Source organism: Eretmochelys imbricata, chromosome 16 (genome assembly GCF_965152235.1).
Source record: "Eretmochelys imbricata isolate rEreImb1 chromosome 16, rEreImb1.hap1, whole genome shotgun sequence".
Taxonomy (NCBI): Eukaryota; Metazoa; Chordata; order Testudines; family Cheloniidae; genus Eretmochelys; species Eretmochelys imbricata.
This window is the reverse complement of record NC_135587.1, coordinates 17,119,081-17,145,673: the sequence shown is the minus strand read 5'-3', so window position 1 is coordinate 17,145,673 and position 26,593 is coordinate 17,119,081. Positions and strand designations below refer to the sequence as shown.

The window sequence follows — 26,593 nt, the reverse complement described above, 5'->3', positions numbered from 1 at the left end:
ATGAAGATTTGCTTTAATTGGAGCAGAGAAATTCCATTGTTATGACCACAGTGTTAAAAGTGCAGCTGAGCTGCCTTTCATTGTGGGTATTTGGTAGCTAGTCCACGTTCCCCATTCACATTGCTCCCCTTCCTAATTGAAAACTAGCCTGGAGCATGTGGCATTATCAGAATGCTAACACCAGTGAGATCATGAAATATCAGGAGGACAGGGCAGGCAGAATCAATCTGCTGAGCCAGAATGATGTCATGAGCCTGGAGGCTTCCTAGGGATTTAGCGTTTTGTGCCAAGCAAGTGAAAATGAATAAAAGTGGAGCCTTTATGCAGACAGATGAAAGTAAATATGGAGATTAGACCTGTCAGCGTTGCTAAGGACACACCAAAAGTTGACATCTGTAAAGAAATGGGTAGGAAGGGAGAAGAGCAGGCCCTGGAGCTGGACTCCTCTTAGCTACATGCATGTGGGAAGGATTTGCTTTTGTATTTTTTTTTTTTTTTTGGTCTAGTCTTTTTAACTCTGTTTCCAAAGCACTCCCCCTCTATTCCTGTCTGTGGTGTCTTGCGATTCAGTCTAGGCTCTGGAAACACAGAGACTAGCTCAGGCTCCACACACAACACAAGAAGGAGAAACTACTCAAGGAGTAAGGTAAAATCTAGCTACTGACCTTTTCATTTTGTTTCATTATCACTTTGTAGTGGTAAAGCTTTAATACTCAGGCCCTGGTCTGAGGCATGTCTTGATTTCTCCTTGGTTTAGAATTTACTGCCATTGTACATTTAAATGTTTCCAAGATGAAAAATAAAGCTAAGGACTGAAACATACACATCCAAATGCTATCACCCTGCTTCAGGTGATGGACTTTGTTTTTATGATCTGTTCACGCATCATCTATTAAGCACTGAGGTGGGCTGTTGAAATTCTGATCGAGAAAAAAGCTTGGTTTAAATTTTTGAGAGATCGCTCCCCCTGGCCCCTTTCTCGTAGTGTAGCAGCATTTCTGTCCAGCCTGGTTTCAGGAACCAGTATTTGCACTTCTAGAAAATCGTAGCAAAGCACTCTGCTTATGCAAAAAGAAAAGGAGTACTTGTGGCACCTTAGAGACTAACCAATTCATTTGAGCATAAGCTTTCGTGAGCTACAGCTCACTTCATCGGAGTGAGCTGTAGCTCACGAAAGGTTATGCTCAAATAAATTGGTTAGTCTCTAAGGTGCCACAAGTACTCCTTTTCTTTTTGCGAATGCAGACTAACACGGCTGCTACTCTGAAATCTGCTTATGCAGTGCATTCAAGTCCATTGTCAGCAACATGTACAACAGCTTCCCCCAAGCTTTTTGGATGACTTGATTCTTCCTTCAGGCTTCCTGGCTACATTCCTGTGCATATTTTAAAATACACCCGTAACCATCAGATTTAGCCTCATTTGCCTCATTATTTAAATTCCTGCTTTTGAGTCATCCTGACTGCACTCCTCACCAGTAACAAAGGTAGTGATATGTGAGGGTTTTCTTGTAACTCTCTTGGCATGGTGTACTCCCTGCACCTTACTCCCATTCAGTACTGTCTGGGTAAGAGTCTGAAAGCAAGGACGTGTGGCACAATAGAGTTTCATGTAGACTGTGTATTTCCTTTCATCTCGTCCCCAGTAGACTCTCTGAGAGCCACTGAATGAGAGGTTGGTTTTAATGTAGAGTTCATTGCTCCTCAGGGCAATTAGTACTTCTCAAGTGGAAAGGAATAATGGCATCTGTGATGGTAACTTAACCTATCTTTCAGCATAACTTTGAAGACAATATTTAGACATTCTCCTCTGTGTTCTGCATGGTTCTAGATCTACGGAGCAGAATTTTCACAATAGCTGTTAAATTATATGGTTGCAGCAAACAGCCTCTTAAGTATATGTCCCATGTAAACCCATTGGAAAAGTAATATATACACAGAATACTTCTCTCTGTCTAGGTATTTATACCTCTCTCCTCATCATGGTATCTGTATGCCTGTGTCTCTCTTCACCAGCTCACATGATTGGCAGGGTGCAGCTTTTGTCATTATTTGCACAAAAATAGCCAGAATCTCCCTTCCACCAATGACCGAAGACCTCCATTTGTCCCCTTTCCCTGCCTTCAGTAAGATGAGCAGCCTGCTAATCTAAAAGGAACATGCCTCACCTAGAGAAAACCTGGCAGATGTCCCAGTTAGTGATTCCAGCTCTCATATGTGGATGATAAAATAATGCTGTCTCCGTTTAGTTTTGCCTCTCAACAAAGAGATGCCTTTGTTAGAAATACCTTGTGCTGTCACTGCTAAACTACTATTAATCTAATTACTTTTTCTTTTGTCTGTCTCTTTTTCCCATCCTCCTTGTTTTTATGTTGTTCATTTCGCATCCTGTAGTACAAATCTGTGTTTAGGTCCTACTCACAGGATTTTGTGCCTCACAACCAAGCTTCCATTCCTCCTTTTCTTTCTTCTACCTCCTCTTCTTCTTCCACCCCGCCTTTTCCACCTGTCCATCAATCTCAGAGCTCTGACCTAGCCGTGCCAACCACAGCAAGCCAGTCACCAAGCACTGTGGATGTGCCAAACTCCTCTTCTCAGGAGAGCAGCTTTAACGGGAATGCTCCTGTCTGCCTTCCTTCTGAAACCTCTTTCACTGATTCTCTCCAGACATCTTCGGTGAGAATATCCAAAGAGATAATGCACCTTAACACAAGGATGTGTTTTTAAAGAACTGTCACTTGTTTTAATACACATTTTACCTTAACCCAGGTGTGAGCTAAAGTTATTTCTTTGTGTGTGGGCAGAGAGATCGTTTGATATAAAAGTGAAGGTCACAAGTAATGAGAGAAACAGGCAGGTTGGAAACTCTCCCTAAATGTTAAACTGGTGGTGAAAGAGAGAGGTAAAGAAATAGCTCTAGCTGCCTCGGAGCATCGTGGTGTGAGTTTGAAGAAAGGAGAGGCAGAGCTTTTTAACATAAATCTGTTTAACACAGTAGTTCTTGACCCCTGGTTCATACGCACTCTGGTTGTGAGAACTTCAGGCTTTTGTGACTGCTACTCTAGGCTCCCCACCCCTGCCTTAATGATGAGCCTCTGGACTGGGCCTCAGTGCGTTATAACTGCTTACTGTCCTCTCTAATCTGCAACAGATTTGGGGGCTTCTCCAAACCCCCTTCTGACTGCAAGCAGCTTGAGCTTCATAGCTGGTTAGAGTGCACACAGTTGAATGGGCAGCATCAGGCACTGGTTGGCTCAGCCAGAGGTGTTAGCCTGATGATCTGTTTGGAGAACGGTATCTGTTTTGGCAACGCTAGTTTAAGGTTCCAGATCTGTTAATAAAACAGATGTGGAGGCTTGTGCGTGGCAGCTACATTTTTAAACTAAGCAGTTCCTCTTTCACTTGCCTGTAAAGACTAGAATTCAAGAGTCTCTGTTTCCCACAGAAAAGCTGAGATCAGGCACTTTACTGCTTTGCTTATGCTCAAATAAATTTGTTAGTCTCTAAGGTGCCACAAGTCCTCCTGTTCTTTTTACTGGTTTTGTGGTTCTGACTGTAGGGGGAGAACCTTCCTAAATTCAGGGCTTGTCAAGTAAGCAAAGGAGAAACTGATTTTTGGATTCTTCACTCCTAACTAACTACACTGTTGCATCTTCCTTGTTGTGGGACCTTCCTACAACACTGTCCCCACCCGACCTCCCAGTGTGGTTTTTGTCTTGCATTCATAGGTATGGTCTGAGCTGTGTTTTCAATGACATTTCCAAGCTATGCTAAAATCCTGTGCTATATAGCATGCTTTGGGAATGCAGTCTGGTCTTATCTACACTGCAAGATCAAGCCATGATTACTGTGGCAGGCCATAGAGTGTGTACGAGGTCCCATTGTGGTGTTTTTGTTTTAAACTATAAATGTTCAGCATCTGTAATTTTTTGAAGTCTACATTTGCATTTGGCTACACTGTGATCTCCAACAGTTGGCTTCCATGGTAGCTTTCTCAAACCAATCTGCACTGCTCTCCTGCTGCTGATTGCCATACCTCTTGGCCTTCTGGATAGACCTTGTGAATTGGGAAATAGCGATTATCTCAGTGAAAGTACAGAGCCAGAAGAAAGTGGTGGCAGCCTTCCATCGGCGCCAGAGGAAAGGTTCCCAGCCTTAGTGCCAGTGGGTGGGGAGAAAGAGATCCTTTCTTGCCAGGGCCTGGGCCAGGCACGTTCACTTGCACACATTGTTAGGGTTAAGTGCTGGGCGCGGGGGCACCGTGACACATTTCCTTTCATCCTGTCTCCCATAGAGTGAAAACGCCAGCGAGGAGGCTGGTGAGGGTGAATACGTCAATCTGTATTCCTCTGGCCAAAGCAACGGGGAACTCCCTCACTCTGAAGGAGTAAGTAAACGGGAAGGGGCTGCTTGGTGCATGCTGAGTTCATGCAAAGCATAACATGCTTTTTATAAGTCTCTCCTGCATATTGTGGTGCTTCTGTGTTTTGCTGAATGTAATGCTTTAATGGTGGGCCATTCTGCTTGTCTGTTTTGGTTTCCTCTCTAGAGGGGAATCTCAATGTGGATGGAGAGCAGATGGTGCTTGCTTGGCTTCAGAGATTTTGGGTGAATGTTTTTAAGAACACAGTGGTTGCTTTTCCTTTAATGCTGCTTCAGCGTGCTCTGCCGTTTGTTTAGGGCTGTGTGCACGAGGGTTGGGTTTTCTGGTGGTTTTTTTTCTGGAAAGGTACAAGCCTTGACTTGTGCTGCATCTTTGGCAGTGCCAGTTCTTTACTAATATTCTTAACTGCTTTGGCTTTTTTAAAATCAAGTCTTGTGTTTATAAAATGCCATCTTTTTTCATCACCCATGGGACATAAAGTAAGTGATTGATATAGTCTATTCACCCTTTCCTCCTCCTCTGCACAGGGCTCATCTTAGCTGTTTCCTACAAGAGAGAGGGTAAATCACATCACGGGGGTATCATCTTTATAGGCGTGGGAGCTACAGGTGTGGGGGGTGCTGCAGAACCCTCGGGTTTTGCATGGGGCTCCGCTCGTGGCCCTGTGCCCGGGGTCTCGGCTGCCAGCCCCAGGCCTGGGGTCCCAGCTGCCAGCCTCAGCCCCCTTACCCTTGTCCAGGTCCCCCCATTGCCAGAGTCAGCTCTGGGGGGCATGGACAGGGGGAAGGGGGGACGCAGCACCCCCACGATAAAAAGTGTCTAGTGCCACTGATCGTCTTCCTGTGATATTGTAGAAAATAGCGAAGGCAAAGTCTGCGAAGTTCTGTCTTGTCCACTCCTCTGCTTGGGTGGGATTGTTCCCTGGAGCACACGCTCTAGCGCTTATTCCTGTCTAGTTTTAAATATCTCAAGTAATGAGGCTCCTACCATTTCCCTTCTGTCTACACCTCTGACAATCAGGCAATTCCCGCTCCTCGTTCATATCATCCAGCTAGTTCTTAACAGTGAAATAAGACTTTATAACATTTCTCGCTATATGTAACTAAGCACAACTTTGCAGATACATAAAAATCCCAGGCTTGACAGTAAAATTTCTAGGGTGATTCTGATAGAAAGGTGTTTTGAATCCTCTCAGGTTGATATGTTGAACCTCCAAGGATCGCTCAGCATAGTGCTAAATAGCTCTCAACTACAGCACTGTAAAGTTAATAATCCCATTTACCTTTCATAGCTATTGTCCTCCTTAATAAATGGCTAATTTAAGGTGTATCTTTATTTGCTTTGAACTGTATACCTGCTATTATATGCCTTATGTTCAGATTGCTCTTTTTTTTTTTTTTTTAACATTAGCATCATTTCCACAGCAGTTGAGCATCATTGCATAACCTCCTCTGATGGGAGAGATGAGGGAGGGAAGGTAGTTTACATCCACACATTATGACAAGTGGGACTTTTGGGGGCTATAACTAGGAAGGAATTAGAAGAGGAAGAGGAGTTGCAGTGAAAAGTTTAGAGCTGTCTTGCAGAGTGCATTTAATTCAGTAGAAGGGAAGTACATTTCAAATGCAAGGTCTTTTGAAAAAGTGTGGGGGGAAGTTCAAGATCCAGGTCAACAGCTGACTTGTGATTTGTAACTATCAGCATAATTTCACAACCTTAAAAGTAAACCAAAATAATTACATTAAAGTCTCCAGAGATGCTCCCAAATTTTCTGTCTAATTAACGTCTGTTTTTTCCTGGCATTTGGCATTAACTTGCATCAATCTTTAATCCCTCCATAGGAATTTACAGTAAAGGGCCATTTAGAGGCAGCCAGGTTGTGAGTGTGGGATGACCAGTGGTTGCAGGATCCCATGTAATGATCAAAAGCTTCTTTCTTTTATAGGAATCTCCCGCCATCAAAGACGGCCACCCCAAAGACTCCAGTTCGCATAGCAGCACCACTGGGAAAGAAAGCAGAGATGGTGGTGAGAGGTGGGCCTGACCTGAACTTGCAGTTCCCCCTGCCTCACAAAACAGCAATGCCTGAGCAGGGCTATTTTAGTCCTACCCACTGCCAAACAAGCCACGTGTGTCATGTTCTGCCTTCAGAAAACTTTATATTGTCAAGATTTTTAGCCCATTAAATTAGACAGTCTCATGAGAAACAGATCCCACCTAACAAGGAAAATCCAGGCTGCGCAGGGTGATTTAACAAACCCACAGTGCTTGATGCAGCCACTACGTAGGAGCAGCTGTGCTGGATCAGACACTCAGCCCAATCCTGTATCCTGTCTCTGACAGTGCCCAGTCCCAGCTACTTCTGAGAAAAGGTGCAAGAAACCCTGTATTAGGCAGTTACAGAATTACCTACCCAAAGGAAGTTTCTTCCTGACCTTGTTAGTTAGAGATTAGCTCATACCTGAAAGCAAGAGGGTTTATATCCCTTCCAGGCTCTGCGTTATTTTGAAATCCTCGTTCTGAATAAACAAAGAGGCAATGCATGTTGGTACAACACACACACAGTAATTTTTGTCTCTGTCCCAATGAAGTTGACAGTTGCTTTAAGGGTTTTAATCATTGCAATGAAGGAACCGACACAACAATTCTCATACTAAGCTTAGTGTCTGATGAAAATATAGACTGCTCCATGGTGGTCAGACACTGGGGTAGGGGTGGCTTTGGAGGATTTTCACATAGCATTATAGGAAGCCAGGCAGGGGGAATCTGTACAAGATACAACAAGAGCACCTCCCCTTGGAGCTAGGGAGTGCTAGGGAGGCAGCTGTATAACACAGGAAGAGAAACCGTTAGAACCTCTGTCATGTCTTCCAACTGAGAGAGAGCTTGTTGTCTCAGCCCTCTGCCAGCAAAACAGATTATGAACTAATTTAAAGAGATACTCCAGCCATGACCGTCTATTTTCCCACATCCATAAGTTTGCAGAATCACTTGGCTTCCTGGTTCTCGTGCTGTAATAACATGAAGGATGATGTGGCAGACAGTGCATGGAGACGCTGAAGTGTGCAGTCATGCATGCTGTAGTTTAATTCTATTTAATAGCCAGAAATCCGGCTGGACAAGTGCTCTGTTCCTGAAAGTTTCATTTATCAGCCCCGGTCTTTCTCCTTTCCCAGGGATGCAAAAAGCCATAGTATTAGTATCCGACACTCAGATTTGTTTGCAGGGGGTTTCCCTGACTTTGGGAGTATCGGACTTCCTGTATTCTCTGGGCCATTTAATGAAGGCCTAGACACTGTGCTCTCAATGTGGCCTGGCTCTCTGCCTCGCCATCTATATGATTAATGATCCTGATGGTCTTTTGCTTCTCTTCCAGGCGGCAGAAGTCACCGGATGCTTTGGAATCATCGCTAGAGGAGGAGGTAGATGAGCTGACCCTGATTGACCACAATGAAATTATGGCTCGGCTGACATTGAAGCAGGAGGTAGGTGCCTGTAAGAGTCACTTTCATGCTCCTTGGTTTGTGCTTTAATGAAATCTGGTTGACCATGAGTGCAGAGAAAGAGAATCAAACAGTCAGCCTCTGTGCAAGCTAATAGGAAAAACTGGTTTGCAGAAGCAACGAGTTGCAGCTTTTTGTGTGTAAACTGTGCTGAAAGCAGATGAGACACCAGCATGGAAAGGAAGCATCGGCATCAGACCATGAGTTCATTAACAAAGCACAGGCCGTCTCATTGAACACCAGCACATTCTTGTGTCTTCCACCTCTTCAGCCTGTACCGGCATCCGAAATGCAACAGCTGAGATTCCAAGGGCTTGTCTATGCTGGGCCCCAGTGCATGCTATGGAGTTATGAATTGCAGAGAGCACCAAAATGTTGCATTCAAACTGCCCCATGTGGATGCTGCTGGCATGAATGAAAAGGTACCTAGTTCGCATTAGCATAGTCCTGTTTGAAAGAGGACTAATTTTACATGAACTAGGTACCATGTTAATGTGAACTAGGTACCTTTTCATCCACGCCAGCAGCATCCACCTGGGGCAGTTCGAGTGCAACATTTTGGTGCGCTCTACGTTTCATAACTCGATAACCTGCACTGCAGCTCAGTGTACACATAGCCTGTGATAAATACAGTAATTAAACATGGGTGTGTAGTCAGGGTGATTAGTTGCTGTATTTGTAAGTGTGAATGAAGGTTTAGCATATGGATTAGTCTCCAGCAGGAAGTTGCACTAAGTGCATTTAGTTTCCAAATTGTTAAATGGCTTCAGAGATGCAAACTACTCAGCAAAATAGCTGTTCCTGCACTTGAGAAACAACTTGGTTTCTGGCCTGAGTGCATTGACAGACATCTACACTTGCTTGCTGATATTCCAAACTAAGCTATTTCTGATGCAGGGCTCAAGGGAATATACAAGGCCTTTGAAGCTTTCAGACTGTCAGGGGGCCGTTCTGGAAAACAGAAACAATATATCATTTACTGGCACTTACGGGGAGTGTTGTTTGGACAGCCAAGATCTGCAGGAGAGCTGGAAGCTATTATTCATTCTTTAAGTGGTATTTCATAAGCCTTGCCAGAAGTTTACCTGAAAAATCACATCTTAGGCACAGTTGCTCCATGTCTGTAAATCAGGAGTATTTCCAGTGCTGTGTATACTGGAGTGGCAAAGAAATAGTCCAAGGGAGCCAGGTAGTATTCCAGTCTCTTCCCTGCAGGAATATTCCATGTAAAGCCCTTAAGAATTATGTAGTTTTATATAAGTTTAGTGTGCTACTTCTACACGTACAACAGGGGGAGAGGATGTTTGGTATGGTGGTGAGGCAGGGGACTGGAAGCTAGGACACCTGAGTTCTATTCCCAGCACATGGACTTGGTTAAAGATAGCAGCAGACAGGTGACATCTAGCCAAATAGTTCCAGATTATAGAATTTGCATGCTCTATTTGAAGTTTTTTCAAACTAAACGAGCTTTGACGTTCTAGAGACTGAAGCACCTTCTTTAAAGTTCGGAGATGTGTTTTTCCCCTCTTTTTCTCTTTCCTTTATAATCCCATTCCCCACCACGCACACCTGGAAAATTAAACACACCAGATTATTAATACAGCATCTGTTTGCACAGTTAAATATTCAAAAGTGAGGAAATGCCCAAGTTAAGGTTGAATGTGGAGCTTTCACTCTACGCCCTTTGCATCATAATGTATACAGACTGCCTCTGATGTATGATCACGAGCTATTGCTGCTCCTTAATAGCCATTGGAGTGATCACCGGTGAGCAGCACAAAATATTTCTCTTCTGTCTGCTCACAGGCAAAGCATTTAGTTTTGCTGCACTTCCCAGCCTGGCCCAAGGAGTGAGTAACCCAGACTGCAGGTCAAAACTGAGTCCCCCTGTATGGCAGGCAGAACGCTCCCACTAGATCACAGGATTGGCCTGGTACTCGACACCTTGTCCCAGCTCACGCTTTGCTGTGGGAGTTGCAAGGAATGTGACGGGCTGTACAGGTTAGCGCTGCATTTTAGGCACTAAGGAATTAGGCCATGCTGAAGGGGGCTCAGTCTCCTGTGTGTAACATGTTTCTCTTCTCATTGCAGGGCGATGATGGGCCAGATGTTCGTGGTGGATCCGGGGATATCTTGCTAGTCCATGCGACTGAGACTGACAGGAAAGGTACAGTGAATGAAAGGGAGCAAGCTGGCAGTCTGTAGCTTGGTGTGGCTTTTTTCTGGTTGTGCTCTGAACCTCTGTAGTGTTACCTGTCAATTGTATTACCATATGCAGACGTGGACAAAGGGGACGACTGCATTAATGTTGCAGAGGGGATTGTGTTTATCTCTGGTGAAACAGAGCAAAGCTGGATAAACTCTTGTACCATTCAATTCAACAGCAATGTTTTTTTTAACTCTTCCGTGTCCAGAGTCTAGCTCTGCAGAGCGAGGCATCCCAGTGCAAGCTAGTGCCACCATTGCCATGGTATCACTCTACTTGCAAATGAAAGTCGTTGAGTTAGGGAAGAATAATTGTGAATGGCACATTGTGCCATTGATTCAATTTTCATAGTGACGCTTGTACTCTGTAACCTATTGACTTCAGTTTAATGTTGGGGTGGGGATGACTTGAGTGAACTTAGCATTGAAGTGTGAGTAATATCACGGGATTGAGCCAAACGCACTGGGTGAGCTGTCCCAGCACTGTTCTACCACTGCAATTCAAATTCAGCTGGAGCATCCTTCCTGGTCCAGCCCTGATCCTCTTACACATGGGCAACCAATCATGCCAACTTGAGTGGTGGTTTGTCATCATGTATAAAAGTGGGACGTGGGTGGAGAGATTCTTTCATTTATTTGGATTTTACAGCACAGAATCTCATAATGTTAAACACTTTGCTTATTTTTAAGCACCGAACGCTCAAATTTTAACCATTCTATTCGCTACACTAATTCTAACGATATATTTAATTGAACTATCCAGTTAACCCCCCTAATCCAGCTCCCCCAAACATCAACCGTCCCTCCCCAAGCCCTGTGAATAAAGATGGGCTTTGCAGCATTTCCAAAGAGTGAAAGTGAGACATTTGCACTGACCTAAACTGAGGAAGTTCTCCTGGATTGCCAGCCAGATACGCTCACCCACTGAGCCACTCAGCCCTCATATTTGATCATTTTAAAGAGGAATATCTTTCATTTTTAGATTTCAGAGTAGCAGCCGTGTTAGTCAGTATTCGCAAAAAGAAAAGGAGTACTTGTGGCACCTTAGAGACTAACCAATTTATTTGAGCATAAGCTTTTGTGATGCATCCGATGAAGTGAGCTGTAGCTCATGAAAGCTTATGCTCAAATAAATTGGTTAGTCTCTAAGGTGCCACAAGTACTCCTTTTCTTTTTTCATTTTTAAATGAACCCTATTTGTTCTGTAGCATTAGGCATTTGAGACTGGTAGCCAGCACCCTGCAGCCAGCCAGGACATGCTTTCCCCTACAGAAATATTCCTGACCTTTCCTGAAGCGTAGGAGAAAATGGTGAAAGTAGAATGGATTGTTTATCAGCTCTAATTTAGCACTGCTCTTCCTTGGTGCAGCAGACTCTTCCACCGTGTTTCTGTTTTTGGAGAGCTAATTGCTAGAGGGATACATGTTGGACAACTTGTGTGGAAATGATGAAATCTGAAGAGGCTGTGAGGAGTCTGGTACACTTCTCATGAATGCAGATCACTGTGTGTTTTAGATATGCAGTAGCCTCTCCTGTTAGCAGTTATCCGTGTATCGATATGGAGAAGTGGGAGGGGGAGAGAGGTGTGTAGTGTATTTCTTATAATAGTTGGCAAACTCACCCTTGCATGCTGTGCCAAATTGTTGGTGCAAGTTAAAACAGAAGAACTTATGCTATACTAACCCAGTGTTTAGGAGACTGAGAGGGTTAATGAATTAAGTTTAGGATAAGAAGAATTCAGGGCTTGTAAATCTATCAGCTGAACTGCAGAGAGAGGTATGGTTAAGAGGCTTTCCTTTAAAGATGAATTTCCTGGGTGCCAGAGCACACCAGCTGTATTACCTCACAATGCCTTTTGGATGGGTGGGAACCCAGAATAAATATAACTCCACTCCCTATTGCTGCTGCTTGTCCGTTTAGGTTTGAGTAGCAGAGTTAAGTGGAATAAGGGATAAAAGAAGACTTGTGGTCTTTAGGAATAAAACCTGGGGCCAGCTAAGTGCCTATGGCTGTGCATGCCTGCTGCAGATGCAGGATTACAGCTGAACAAGGCACAGAGCTCACCTCTGACATGACCACCCATCCGCCCTGCTTTAGAGATTATATCTGATCATCTTTAACTGAAAGACAGCAGCTCTCCACTGATTTAGGAGCAGCAGTAAGGAGCTTTCTGTGTCAGGTTACTGCCAAGTGAAACACTGCAGACAGATAGGAGTGATTGTCATGCGTCCATTCCCCCCAACCGTTGTAACAAAGCAATGAATTGACATTACTGCTCAGGAACTCTGGGGGTGACATGCCTGGCTGGAGGGAAACTTGGCATGTGCAGGTGCTGTGGAAGTTTTCCCATGCATCTCTGCTGATACACCTCGACCCTGGCCTAAAACCCCTAGTGAACCTTCACCAGTAATTACCAGTCCTTCTCCCCCAGATCTGCCAATGTATTTCAGTCCTAACATGCAACCTCCTTTTCCTGTCACAGCTTCTCTGGAACAGAAATGATCAGTCAGGCCAGAATGCGATGGTTTGGGCTGAGACTGCCAAACTCATTTCGCCTGTTCATAGAAGGACTAGCCTCCACTGTTACCACTTTCTCCCCGATGAAGTGACGCCATCATTCCACACTTAACTTTATAGATGCACCTTTCACTCTCATGTTCAAATTCCATTTCCTGCTCCCATGGCTGTAGACAAAGCCATTGGCATCCTGTTGTGAAGATGCCTTGCCATAGCAGCATACTATATGCTCTCTAGCACCCGTTACTGGCCAATATTTGCAGTGGTATTAACTCTTCCCCTTGTTGGAAATAGTCTTAGGGCTTGTCTACACTAACCGCCAGATCGACGGGCAGCGATCAATCCAGCAGGGGTCAATTTATCGTGTCTCTAGTATAGACACGATAAATCGACCGCTGAGCGCTCTCCCCTCGATTCCTGTACTCCACCAGAACGAGGAGCACAAGCAGAGTCGACGGGAGAGCGTCAGCTGTCGACTTACCGCAGTGAAGACACGGTAAGTAGATCTAAGTATGTCAACTTCAGCTACGCTATTCACGTAGCTGAAGTTGCGTATCTTAGATTGACCACGTGCGGTAGTGTAGACAAGCCCTTACTTTTTGCAGTCTCTGCAAAATCAGCAGTAATGCTGTGAAAGTGGTCCTAAGGACCCATCACAAGGAGCTTTATTGTACTTTTGCTTGACCTACTATTAAAGACCCTCTTCTCTGAGAGAGATGATTTTTTCTGATCCTCTAGGTGGTTGCTCCGAGCAAATCTCTGTATGTTACAGCCATGGGATAGAGAACTTTGCAATTGCTCTTGTGCATAAGGTCCACCTGCTGGCAAAAAATAATACTGTGGTGTTTCTGCAAAGCTGGATATTAATTTGTTCTTTTAGAAGTTTGCCTTCCCTATTATCTATTTTTTTCCTTTTGTAAAGACACAGTAAAGGTTGGATTCAGTATAGAGCATGCTTCCTTCTGAAGACACAGTTGACTGAGGTTTTATTGCCTTCCTCTTTAGATCTGGTGCTGTATTGTGAAGCCTTTTTGACGACGTACAGAACATTCATTACCCCTGAAGAGCTCATCAAGAAGCTGCAGTACAGATATCCTTCCAAAAGTATGACACGCTTGGCCCCCGCTAAGGCTCGGAGCACTGGGCAGGATGGGGAATGGCCTAATCCAAAGCATGTTGGCAAAGCAGTCCGCAATATATTCAAGCACACGTGGGTGGCACACGCCCTATTAGCTCCTGAGCAGGAATTTATAGTTGACAGCACAGTCTCTTCACTTCAGTGCAAATCAAATAGCAAACTCCATGGGACAAATCAAGGCAAACGTGGTTTATTGGTCTTGAGCACAAGACTGAGAGCAGGAATGCCAGGGTTCTAATCCCAGCTCTGAATCACTGCTTGGCTTTGAGCAAGTTCATCACTGATCTGTGCCACAGCTTCCCCGTCTGTACAATGGGGATACATTTACCTACCTCTTAGGGTATGTCTGGACAGTGGTGGGAGATGCGATTCCCAGCATGGGTAAACATACACAAGCTAGTGTGCTAAATGTAGCAGTGTGGCTGCAGTCACATAGGCAGGGGCTTGGGCTAGCCACCTGAGTGCAATCCCGCCTGACCCCCTGGGTATTTACTCGGAGGGCTATCCCAAGTCAGTGCCGAGTCACTTCTGCAGCCATACTGCTGTATTTAGCATGCTAGCTTGAGCAGAGCTAGCATGTTTATGTTGACCTGAGCTGGGAATCACCCCTCGCAGCTGCTGCTCAGCTGTACCCAGAGAAGTGGTGTGCAGATTGATGATTGTGCAGTTACTGGTGAGAGTTAAACTCTGTCAATATTTAGACCTCCTTTCTGCCACCAAGAATGCAGCACATCAGAGAATGTCTTCTTCACACTATGATTCTGAGCTGTGCTGTTGGTACCAGTATCGTGGCTATGGTCCTTTACCTGCTGACAGAAGCATCTGTAATGAGGTTGTTCCTTGAATATTACATCTAGAATTCCCTTCCCTTGGTTCCTGTCCCATAACTCCCTTTGTTGCTACTGGCACTGAGGTGCTGCACTTTAAAGACGCACAATGTAAATGCCTCATGGGTTTTAATCCTGCGGCTGCATGTCAGGCAGGGCCTGGTGTCATGCTGTCCAGAGTCGCAGCTCTTCATTGCCATCTTCAGCAGAGATGATGGTCCCGCTGTTCCTGCTGTGGCTAATGGACACTGGACACAGAACCTCTTGTGTTGAGGTCAGCAGTGAAATACTCACTTTTAGGAGGTGCTGGAAATTCAGAGCCACAATCTGGAGTTCTACCCTCCAGACTTTTTTTTTTGCTCTTGTTTAAATTCATTTTAATTGGTTATTGTCTGCTCCTCTCACCTCTCCCTTCCCATCCCAATTGTCTGGTTGAAGAAGTCTTCTCAATCCATGTTGTCCCTCCGGACATTCCCCCCCAGTAACCACTGCAGCCATCATCCTGCCGGCTTTGAACTGGGCAGGACTCTTTAGGTCAATCAACTCTCCTCAACAACCAGTGTTGTCTGCAAGTAACCGGAAGCACCCTGACATCTGCCTGCTGACAGAATGAGAGACTGCGTGGGGCCTTGAGCTCTGTACTGTTACAAGAGAGACCAAATACCAGAGTGAGACCTAGGGGGGTGACAGTAACTTGTTGGACTGGCAGTTGACTCAGTTGTCACCTTAGAGATCATGGTTTCAGGGTACAACACCTCCGCCCTCTGTTAAAGCACCCACTGAGTGGTGAGAAGCCCTTCCTGCTACGTGCAGCCTACACTGCTCGGTATTTCATGTCCCTCCTAGAAATTGAGTGCTGGTCTCAGGTATGGCAAAAAGCAGTGGTGCTGTTGGAAACCCTGTTGGGGCACTCCTCAGACAAGCTAACATCTGTCTGGATTGAGTTCGTTCTTTAACTTGAGGCCAACGTATGAGAAGTTCTGTCACTTCCCGGACACATTTAAGAAGCGAGTCAGCAAGAACACATTCTTCGTGTTGGTGAGAGTGGTGGATGAGCTGTGGTGAGCTTCCCTCCTGCTTTGTCTGGGGGCCTGGGCGGGAGGTCATAAAAATGGAGCCGTACCACTGTGTAAACCACATCTGTGGGGGGACTTGAAACTTCCTTCCCCAGATCAGTGAGACTGCTGCAGGGCTGGGCACTTGGGGTCTTGGCTGGGAAATGCACGTTTTCAGGGTGCCTTCTCTGGGTCTTCCTTATGACTTCAAAAATAAACAATCAGAAGGGGAATCTTTGAAAGAAAGGGAAAGTTGGCCAGAGGGTGAACTGGAATGGCCTGGATTCAGATATGCTTGTGGGAAAAGTAATTGGATTGTGTGCTGAGCTAACTCTCCTAGATCCGAGTCTGAGGCAGAACACTAAATACATTGATTTCTAGGGACATCCCTAATGACAAGTCACTGCAGTTATCTCGGCTGCCTTGTGCTTCCATGCAAGAGTCCCTGGTTTGAGTGTGACTCAGGACTTTGGTCCCTTAGGGAGATGGGGGAGGTGGGAAAGATTACTGAGGTGACCCGCAGTGTATACTCAAGGGAGGAGTGCAGCATAAGATGCTGTTGAGCAGTCCCCAGTAGCCAGCTGTAAGTGCTTCAGTCTCCATAGAGAGGCTGGTTGTCATAGCAGCAGCTGCGACAGAGTGAGTGTGTAGATGAGAAGGCTAGCCCACTGTGCCAAGAGCTGCTGAGATAGCTGCCCAGAACTGCCGGATTGGGGAATCTGATGGTGCTGTGTTGAGAGGCTAGGCCATTCTAATTGAGGGTTCATGTCGTTTTCTGGACATGGGGGTGACGATAACCTTATTCAGGTGCCTGGAAGTCAGAGCAGCAAAATACATTTTTTCACTGCTCAGTTCCATGGGGGAAGCTCACCCTAATTTTGATTTCTGATTTTTGTCCTAATCTCTAGTGATAAAAGAGGGGAAGTCATTAATACAGGTGCTAGGTAAATGGGGAATGTCATCTTTAATGTCTCGTCTCTGACATGTGCTCTGAGTTTTCCATCCATGTCTCAGCTTAGTGGAGTTGACGGAAGAGATTCTAAAGCTGTTGATGGACCTGGTGTTCCGGCTAGTCTGCAATGGAGAGCTCAGCCTCGCTAGAGTGCTACGCAAAAATATTCTGGACAAAGTGGATCAGAAAAAAATGCTGCGATACGCCAACTCAATCAAACCTCTAGCGGCCCGGGGGGTGGCAGCCAGGTGAGGCAGCCTGCACCTAATCAAACTTTGGTCCTGTTTGTGGGACGTGCATCTGCCTGTTACTGCAAGCTGAGCAGGGCAGTGTCAGAGAGTTTGCTTTGTCCTCTGGTTTTGCAGGGGAATGCTTTTCCTGACCCTTCTTTGTTTATCTGTCCCTACCCAACACACGTGGGCTCTTCTCTGTCCAGTCTTGCTTTCTAAGGCACATGTTTCATACAGCTCCATGAGTTACCCCTGTATGCACGTGAGGCATATACGCAGTGGCTGTGTCCCATGGGCAAAGCAGTTACCCCTGCAGAGTTTGTCATCTCCCGGAGCCCTGTGAACGTTTCTGCATAGTGCTGACATACACTGAGACTTCAGCTAATGACATCCATCCCTTTGTTCTGCAAGGAAAGAGACAAGGGGAAGTCACTGGCAAATTCGTGGAATGAAGCGTGAGAAACAGATTTTAAAAAGCCTTGTAGCAAAGGCTATGAGGCAGAACATAAAATTTGGCTGTCTCAGGCATAGGACACTCCAAGCCCCATCCTGAGCCTGAACGACACTCTGGTAAGCTTCTCAGGGCAGGGATCTGTCATTTTGACTTTGATCCGCTATCGTCTTGTATAAATGATCTCCCAGCACAAAAAGCTGGAAAGCAGCGCTCGTCACTTCTAGATCAGGAGAGGAGAAAATGGCATGTTGTTTAGACTTCACTATAGAATTAGAGAGTCGGTGTACAGAGCTCCCCCAATTGATATTTTTATCAAGATCATCACATACACAAGATAAAGAAAAATCAAAAGGAAAAAGGTCAAGCGGTTGACATGGGAGCCTGCTGTCGAAATGGTGCTAATGCCACAAGTGATTTGGGTGTAGAGTGTTTTCTTTTCCTCTGCTGGCAAAGTTTTATTTTAAAAAATTCTGGTGCTGATTCTCCTCTCTGTTACACCCGTTTGATGGTGACTCCAGGGGCCTCAGTGGAGTTATGGTGCAGCACAGCTGATGTAAAGAGGTGAAGAATTGGACCTCTGGCCCTCTCTTCCATTGACTTTCACGAGATAAAATGAGATCATCACTCGTTCCTCTTCCCAGAGTCTGTTATAAAGGAAGGAAAGCCAGTCATGGTTTCATTATCCTTTTCCTTTCCCTTTCTCTCCTTGTCTCTCACAGGCCAGGGACCTTGCATGATTTCCATAGTCATGAAATAGCTGAGCAGCTGACTCTCTTAGATGCCGAGCTCTTCTACCAGATAGAGGTACAGACACAAGATCAGGGGCTTGGGCGGCGGGGGGGAGAGGTTTTAACAAATGCTCTGATGCTGTTCTCTAACAGCTCTTAGGCATACACCTGTTGTCGCTGTAGAAGAAAGCCAGGTTTGTGTCAGGGGAGGGCTGTAAATCATGGGGAGGATGGGGAGTCCAAAGACAGATGTTTTATTTTAACTGATGATATGTTCTTCTCTTTCCTGCCAGATCCCAGAAGTTTTGCTTTGGGCAAAAGAGCAAAATGAAGAGAAGAGTCCCAACCTGACACAGTTCACTGAGCACTTTAATAACATGTCCTACTGGTAAGGAGATGAGAGCAACAACCACTGTACAGAACTTAACCTCTAATGTCCCTAGAGCCAAGGAAAACTCTCCTTGAGCTGTGCTACCAGGCTGGGGCTGCTTGTTTTGATGGTTTTGTCCTGTGGGCTATTACTGGGCAGTTTCACTTCCTCCTGGGACTAGACCCCTGACCTTCTGCAAAGAATCCTGAGTGACAGAAAAATGAAACCTTGCTGACTTCTGGAGATAGCTGCATCTCCAGACTTTATCGCAAATAACACCAAGACCCTTCAGACAAACACCTTGATACATCTGTGCACATGTGCATCTTCCCTGCCTCAAACCAAAGTCAGTGCAGAAATGAGGGGGCCATTTCAAATAAACAATCTGATAAAGGGTGAAAACTGCAGCTGAAAACCAGCCTCTTGAGTAAATTGATTCCTTAGCTGTTCACATGTCCTGTGTAACAAACCAAAAGAGAATGGTGCCCCCTTTAAGTGCAATTAAATCCATTAGGATGTTAAGTAGATCCACTTTGCATCCAGGAATGATGGAATTCTTCCACACCTGTCCATTTCAACAGCAACAGGAGAGATGCCAGTCCAATAACATTCACTATGGGAAATAACCTCTCTCTCTGCATGAGAGCTTCCTTCTAGTTTGGCGTTTTTGTGAATTAAAGTATTTGCTTATGCTCTATAGAGAAGAAACGGGACAGGAACGTGTGGAACTTTTCAGCCTCATTGATCAGTCCCTGATAGATAGTAACCACTCAAGTGAAGCGATAGATATTGCCAGATCAGAATCCAGCTCAAGGGTTAAGTCGCTCTTCCTGGTTTTTTTGTCCATCCTCACAGGGTCCGTTCGATAATTATGCTACAAGAGAAACCGCAAGACAGAGAGAGGCTGCTCCTTAAATTTATAAAGATTATGAAGGTAATAGCTCATTGCTTATGATTCTCACGCACGCTGTTCAGTGAGCTTTTGTGTTGGAATGTGGGATGTTTCACTAGGGGCAGCACTGTTGGTTTCCAGAGTGTCTTCAACATCTCTGGAGTCACTGGTCTTCTCCCTCTTTACAGCACTTACGAAAGCTGAATAATTTTAACTCCTATCTGGCCATTCTTTCTGCACTGGATTCAGCACCCATCCGAAGGCTGGAGTGGCAGAAACAGACATCGGAGGTGAGGAAAGCAGCAGATTGAGCCCTAGCTCTGGTCTGTTATGGTCTTTGGGGATGTGATTTCTTTAAGTCCATGCACCCTATTACAGAGATGGCTTGTTTGCACCATGAATTCCATGTGTGTGTGTTATGTCCCACTAGGGCCTGGCAGAGTACTGCACACTCATCGACAGCTCCTCGTCCTTCCGGGCCTACCGAGCGGCTCTGGCAGAAGTGGAGCCTCCCTGCATACCTTACCTGTGAGTAGCTGTCCTCTTGGGGGTCACTGGTTTGTCACCTCTCGCTTGGGGTGTCTCTTCACGCAGATCCCTGGCAGCCTACGCTCAGCTATGAGTGTGGGACAACCCAACATGAAGAGTGCAGGATACAACTCTTATTGCAAGCCTTCCATGCTCTAAAACTTGAGGAGGAAAATGCTTCCCATTCCTGGGTATCCAATAACTGCTTTCAAGCCGCACTGCTGGGAGCCGGAGTGATTATGTACCAGTTCCCTGTGGTGATTCCTGCTTTGCAGCCCCACAGCTTTCTCAAACATGCGTGACTGTGTACCTGGGCCCTTCAGGCTCTGGATTTCTGCTGGGACTGAGAGGCTGCAGTGCCGGGACTGGAGCAGGTCATCACTTGGTTGGAAACGGCAAGGATGCCTGGTCTGAGGACTGGTTTCCCGCTGGCCCTGTGGCTGCGCACTCCCAGTGTCACGTGGCTTTGGGTTTCCTTAGCCACTGTTATCTGAAGATCCCAAAGTACTTTACAAACATTAATTAACAAAATCTCTCAACTCCCTGTGCTTTCAGCAAATGGGGAAAGTGAGGCGTGAAGGCAAATCAGTGAAGGCAAATGGAAATCAAGGAGTTGGAACTCTCAGAACAGACCACTAGACTAGACTTCCCTTCAAGGTTGTGTGCAGAAAAAGAGGAGTTTCTCCATGAGATGTTAGAAGTTAGTGCATTTCCCATCTCATGAGACTGAGCTGATTCAGAGCTGCCCATGTGCCAGACCTGTCACTGCACACTGGAAGTGTTGGTAAATTAGAAATCCTCTTTGCAAACATGCATCCCCTTTGTCTTTTTTCAAAGGCAGGATTAAAGTTCTCACCTTTCACTGCAGGGATCCTGTAGTCTGGATGCCAGATTCCTCATGGGTTTACATAGGCTTTACCAGCATAAGCCCAGCCTGCCGTAGGTCCCCAGTGGTGGAAAGCTTGTTGGAGAAGAGAGTGCAGTGGCACAAAGTAGCGGATCTGTTCAGGACCATTGGAGAATGAGACAGCCCCAAAAGGAACAGAGCACAGGAAGGGAGGCGCGGCCAGGGTGGATGGAAAACGTGATTCAGTGCCTTCCCCTGGGTGGCTCTAGCCCGCAGGGCACCCAGTGAACTGGAAAGCTCTCATCCTTTGCAGAAAACCTGAGGGAGTCTCAAACCGCTACTCTCTGTCCCCTCTTCCAGGGGTGATGCCAGCCCACACTTCTTGTGCCAACTTCATATAGTCTTCTCCCAGTTTTCAGATGCATTCAAGTAAATAATTTTTCTCTGGTGCAGAAACTGGTTCCCAGTATCACTGGTTTAAGCATTAATGCTTCATCTGTAGGATCCTACCTCTGCACCCATGATGCCAGGAGCTTTGAGCCCATGCACTTTTGAAAGGACTGACTTCCTCTGATTTCAAAGGCAGGAGCTAACCATGGCAGCAGCACTGAGCAGCTGGGTTGATTTTTTTACTTGCCTTTCAGCTGGCTCTGAAGTGCTTGTGACTAACCTGGAGCTCTGTGCTTGTCTTCCCTCCTCCCTGCATGCTCCACCCTTCTCTCTTCCAGAGGCCTGATTCTGCAGGACTTGACCTTTGTTCACCTGGGAAACCCAGATTACATTGATGGCAAAGTGAACTTTTCCAAACGCTGGCAACAGTTTAACATCCTGGACAGCATGAGGTGCTTCCAACAAATGTAAGTACAGCCGTCTGCCTGGCCTACAGTGATGAGCAGGGACTCAGAGCTGCCTTTGAGGTGTTGTTCTAAACCACTTTGGAACGAGGCATGAAGGATGCAAAGGATGCAGTGCTGCTGCAGCAAAGAGGAAACCTGGCTAGGAGAATGTAGGCGTTATAGTCAGGGGTTTATAGGACAGACTTTGAGAATCTTCAAGATGACAGAAAAACTGTTAGGTTGCTTTTAGTCTCTCATTCTTTTGAATTCACTTATGATCCCTACAGTGTGTTTGCCTAGTACATTATCCAGCCTTTGTTTTAAACGTCCCATGCAGAGAACCTTCCATCTCTTCTCTTGTCTGCTGTGATTTATTCTTCATTGGGTGGATGGTAATTGCCAGGATTATTGTTCTTTCCCTTTGTAAAAGATCAGTACCACATTTGCCTCTCCTCCACCAATATCCTGGTATCTTCAAGCAGATGGTCCTGTTGTATAAATTTCGAGAATTGGAACGTAGAATGTATTTCAGACCAGATAGTTTGGGATTGCCCTAATTAAGGGGTGGTTCTCGGGGTAAACTAGCTGCAATGTTAATTGTAGTGTTCTCTCTGGTTTTATAGACATTACGACGTCAAGAGAAATGACGATATAGTCACATTCTTCAATGACTTCAGCGACCATTTGGCTGAGGAGGCCTTGTGGGAACTGTCTCTCAAAATCAAACCTCGAAACATAACGAGGCGAAAAACAGACAGGGAAGAGAAAACCTAGGAGGAGGAGGGTGTGAGCGAGGAGAATCGCTCTGCAGATGCACCGAGGGCAGCTATGAGACTGGAGTAAATATTTGTACCTGTTACTGGATGACGCACTCTTCCTGTCCAGTTGGTAGCAGTTGCTTGCTTCCTGGGTCTGTGAATATTGGATTCTCTCAGCAGAAGAACTGTGAATGCGTGTGTGTCATAAGACAGCAACAGCCAAGGAAAGAGATCAGCAAATGCTCATTCCACTCTCCTTCCTCCACCTCCTGTGTCTTCATGCCATGAACCAGCTTTACACTTAGGAAGAGAGTGCAGTGGAAGGAAGATCCCTGTAGGCGCGTTACTGGTTTGCCAATTGATGTTTTACATGTGTTCCGAAATACTCTTGCTTTTGTCTTCAAGCCCCAGGGGGCAGCAGCAATAGCTTAGCATCCATGAGCTGCATGTCTGTGGCTCTCAGGGCGCCAATGCAGCAGACACGAATCGTGGAAGCCTCTGTTACCTTCTTGCCTCCCATTCACTGTGGTCATGAATCGCTTTTTCCCCAAGGAAGACGGGGTTGCAGGCGCTCTCTCTGCCAGAGAAGCTCTATTTTGGAAGCGTTTGTGTGTGTTTACAGGGTTATTAAATCTAATTGTCCCAGATCTCTCTGACCTTAATGGGAGGAAGGCAACCACCACAGATATGGAAGAGGCACTGAAAACATGGGCAGGGAATGCTGTATCCAGTCATTATCATGTCCCCCATCACCTCCAAATCTCATTATTTAAAAAGATGGTCACTCTCCCAACTCTGGGAAGGACTAGCCAAGGTACTGTGGCTCAAGTGTCGTGTGAGCCTGTATCTCTTAGTGATGGTACTAGCTACTGCACAGGAAATACTGTAGTATGTAAGACTGTCCATTTGTAAATACTAGTATTTAGATTCCACGGAGGGCGGGGACTGATGCATGTCAAAATGCCAATGGCTTTAAAGGAAAACAAGTGCAAAACGATGTGTATAAATCCACAACTAGTGAAAATGTCTTTCCGAGTGCTGGAATAAAGGAGGCTTGGGGCAGCTGTGTCTGGAGCAGAGTACAGAGGTGACATCTGGAGCCAGGAGGAATATTTCCAGAATTTTAAATGCTAAGGTGCAAAGGAAAGGGCATGTGTTCAGTGCTAAGACTGGTCATCCTCTCTCCCTCACCCACCTCACTTGGGGTTGTTGCCAGAACTGTTTATTGAACTCCCTCTGCATAACCTTTGGTGCTGCATTTTGTGATCTTAGCATTGGAAAAGACAGAAGGCAGCTTTGGAGCTGGCAAAGCTCTGTCCCCAGTATAGTCAAGTCAAGATTCAGTGGGACACAGGCAGCCCTGCACGTCACGGGGAGTTAGCACGTCATGTACCTTGTTAACCCTGATCTGGTCCGTGTGCCTTATTCAGTTTCTCTACCCCTTCCCCCCATGGTTGTGCCCTCAGATGAGCAGTCCTTTCCACCAGCGCAGCTAGGACTGGCCAATTCACACAAAACCTTTCTGTCCTTCATCAACTGTTTACAGTGCTGGTCATGTTTTCAGGAATATGTTGTAGATTTTAATCAGCCTTGCAAGGCCTATTTTGGAACTACTTTGCGTAGTTTGCCTGACAGTGAATCACTGTGTTTTATAGCGAACTCTAGCAAAACCCTTGCAGCTTCTCGGGATGTAAGTCTTAGGGAGTGTATATAGGAGCTTCTCCCAGCAGCATCCTTAACTTCCTTATCAAGAGCCATTCAGTGTTTGCTAAGCGTACCTTGTTCTGAGTGAATCAGAGTTACAAAACCCTTCCTTCTTCACACTTATTGCAGAGTCTTTCCTTGTCCCTTTTGTTAAATGGCAGCTTTGACTGACAATCTGTGTGACACCAGCTGGAGTCACAACCCATATTGTTTGGTTTATAGTATTATTTAAAGCTATACATCTTTTTTAAAGAACACTCTAAGCAGAAGATAATGGGCTTGTCTCCACACAAACCTGCATCTGTTTAACTGAAGGTATGTTTTTAAACCAGTTTGGGTAGACACTTCTATTTCAGTTTGAGTGGCTCATGTCAATTTAGCTTAAGTAAATTCTTTCCTGGCGTAAGCTAACCTGAAATAAGAGTCTCTACGCAGACTATTGCTCCAGTTTAACTAAATCCATTTTTAAAGTGGTGTGACTTTCTCGGGTAGACAAGCCCATAGTCTCCTAGGCGCAGGATTAATTTTCTGTGCATATGCAGCATTCTTGCTTGCTCCTGACATACCTCTACTTGTCTTTGCCATGTTACAGGCCGAACCATTCCGAACACGAATGGCTAGCTAGGGAGAATGCATGAAACGATTATTCCGTCAATGCAGCTGTATTTCATATAAAGGGAATATAGGGGGGACCCAGACGCCAACAGACTGTTCCTGGCTGGATCCATGCAGCCGCTAGAAAGGGTAGTCTGAACAATCCGAGAGGAGAAGCCTCTCAACACTGAAGACCCTGAATCTGAAAAAGAGAGAAATTTAACAAGTTTATAAAGCTAGATTTGTTGTTTATGTAGCTAATCTGTGTGTGTTATCGAGCTGGCTACTTTGCATGGTAAAGTCTTTGCGATCTGTGAAACAGCAAATACAATCCACCTCTTGTGCAAGATCCTCTGCTGTTTGGTTCTGAACATGTCACTTTATTATTTAAGGTGTGTGTTGTAGCATAGGTGATTTATAGCAGTATTTTGTGTGGTTGTGTTGCTAAAATTGTCCTTTCATTTCAGCGTGTTCCAGCGTGGTTGTGTGTGTGTATGTGTGTGTGTTGTGCCCCTTGTGGGTTAAAGTCTGAGACTGGCACTGTCCACCTGTTGGGGGGGCGGGGGAGAGACCTCAGCAGGCAGACGCACCTCAGTGGAAATGCACCTTGTCCTAAAAGCTGCCCCACAGATGCTCACGTCTTTTCTGGCCTTTCCGTGTAACTGTTTCAAGTCCCTGCCTTGCAACTAAACTGCAGACAAGACCCCTCTGAAAGGAGCACAGACGGAGATAAGACTGCCCATCCACACACAGCCAGCTCCTAGTGAAAAGCAAGCCACTGGTGTGTTTGCTGCTTGCTACATGGCTGCTGTGAGATCATTGCTTGACTGCTGGCTGTGCAAATAACCACCTGGGAGAGGGCAGTTGATTGACAGCTGCTGCTGTGACCCGAATCCCATCAACACAGTACCTCCGGCAAAGACAACTCTGGAGAAGAAAAACCTGGGACTTGATAATCGCCCTGTTCTGTTGGTTCCCTCTGAAGCATCTGGCACTGGCCACTGTCGGAAAACAGGATACTGAGCTAGATGGGCCGTTGGTCTGACCCAGTAGGGCCATTCTTATGGTTCTTTGAGGACATCCCTGTGTGATACTCAGAGTGCTGGCTTTCCTGTCAATTTTAGGTTTGTGCGTGTTGTTTTGATGAGTAGTGGGGCTGCCTTGGCAGAACTGGGGTGACTCACTTTATGGACAGGCAGTGGAGCAGCAGAATGAGCAGTGCTTTTGGGGAGGGGCACCAGAACGTTCTCATCACATGTACAAACGAGCTTCAGTATCGTCTTGGTTCCCTGTCAGTGTCAGGCCTAGCAGTTCTGTGGGTGTGAAGAGTTCACTCCTCTACTCTAATACTTCCCTGTGATCAGAAGCTGGGTGCTTCAGCTGTCTGCAGAACTGCAAATGTAATGGTCAGTCACGCCTCTTGCAGGTAGAGTCCTTAGACCATTTCCCCTCTGGGAGGAGTGGGGGATGTTAAAGCATTGACTGAATAGTCAGACAGAGGCCAAATAAGAGATGACGCCAGTTTGTACATTACCACTGTGATGACAGCAGATCTATCTGGAGTTGTGGAAGGGAGCCCTGTGTTACCTGAACTCTGCCAAGCCACCTGCCAGCCATGCTGACCCCAAGTCTCTCCTGCCATCCCAGAATGTTACATTGTATTATCTATTTACCACTAAGCCAATCCTGATAGTGACAACTTCCTGCAAACATTTCAAACCTGTAACTTTTATAATAAAGCAAAATAAATACCGATAAAGAATCCAGCCTAACGATCATGTTTACAGTGCATGCAGCAGTCTGCGGATTAAAGTGACAATCGAATCCACTTCTCCTGCTGGTGTGGCCTCGTATTTTCTGTGTTTTTCCTCTGTCTGGGTCTCATTCTTCAGTTGGCCTTCCGTTTTCTCCTGGTAAAACACACACACATCTCAGAGCCAGAACATTTTTCTTCCCCCTCCCTCCCCAGCTCAAGCTCATTCATTGGCACAGAATTAGGGGTGCTTTCCAAGGAGCCCTCCATGAGGTGCCACTTACCCCCTGAACATCCATATTCACATAGCCAATAGGAG

At 45.8% G+C, this 26,593-nt stretch overlaps 1 protein-coding gene across 1 annotated transcript in view; it reads left to right on the top strand.

Annotated features, from left to right (window-relative positions):
- The window catches only part of RAPGEF1 (Rap guanine nucleotide exchange factor 1), a 120,182-nt gene extending 93,833 nt beyond the window's left edge, over nucleotides 1-26,349 (top strand). Inside the window, exons 11-24 of the mRNA XM_077835801.1 lie at nucleotides 4,294-4,386; nucleotides 6,329-6,417; nucleotides 7,760-7,868; nucleotides 9,978-10,053; nucleotides 13,614-13,698; nucleotides 15,542-15,634; nucleotides 16,643-16,828; nucleotides 17,984-18,068; nucleotides 18,286-18,380; nucleotides 19,218-19,296; nucleotides 19,443-19,544; nucleotides 19,685-19,782; nucleotides 21,358-21,486; nucleotides 22,089-26,349. Coding sequence (XP_077691927.1) covers nucleotides 4,294-4,386; nucleotides 6,329-6,417; nucleotides 7,760-7,868; nucleotides 9,978-10,053; nucleotides 13,614-13,698; nucleotides 15,542-15,634; nucleotides 16,643-16,828; nucleotides 17,984-18,068; nucleotides 18,286-18,380; nucleotides 19,218-19,296; nucleotides 19,443-19,544; nucleotides 19,685-19,782; nucleotides 21,358-21,486; nucleotides 22,089-22,239 — 1,470 coding nt within the window. The 3' untranslated portion in view covers nucleotides 22,240-26,349. The remainder of the gene's footprint in view (nucleotides 1-4,293; nucleotides 4,387-6,328; nucleotides 6,418-7,759; nucleotides 7,869-9,977; nucleotides 10,054-13,613; nucleotides 13,699-15,541; nucleotides 15,635-16,642; nucleotides 16,829-17,983; nucleotides 18,069-18,285; nucleotides 18,381-19,217; nucleotides 19,297-19,442; nucleotides 19,545-19,684; nucleotides 19,783-21,357; nucleotides 21,487-22,088) is intronic.
- The last annotated feature ends 244 nt before the right edge of the window (nucleotides 26,350-26,593 follow it).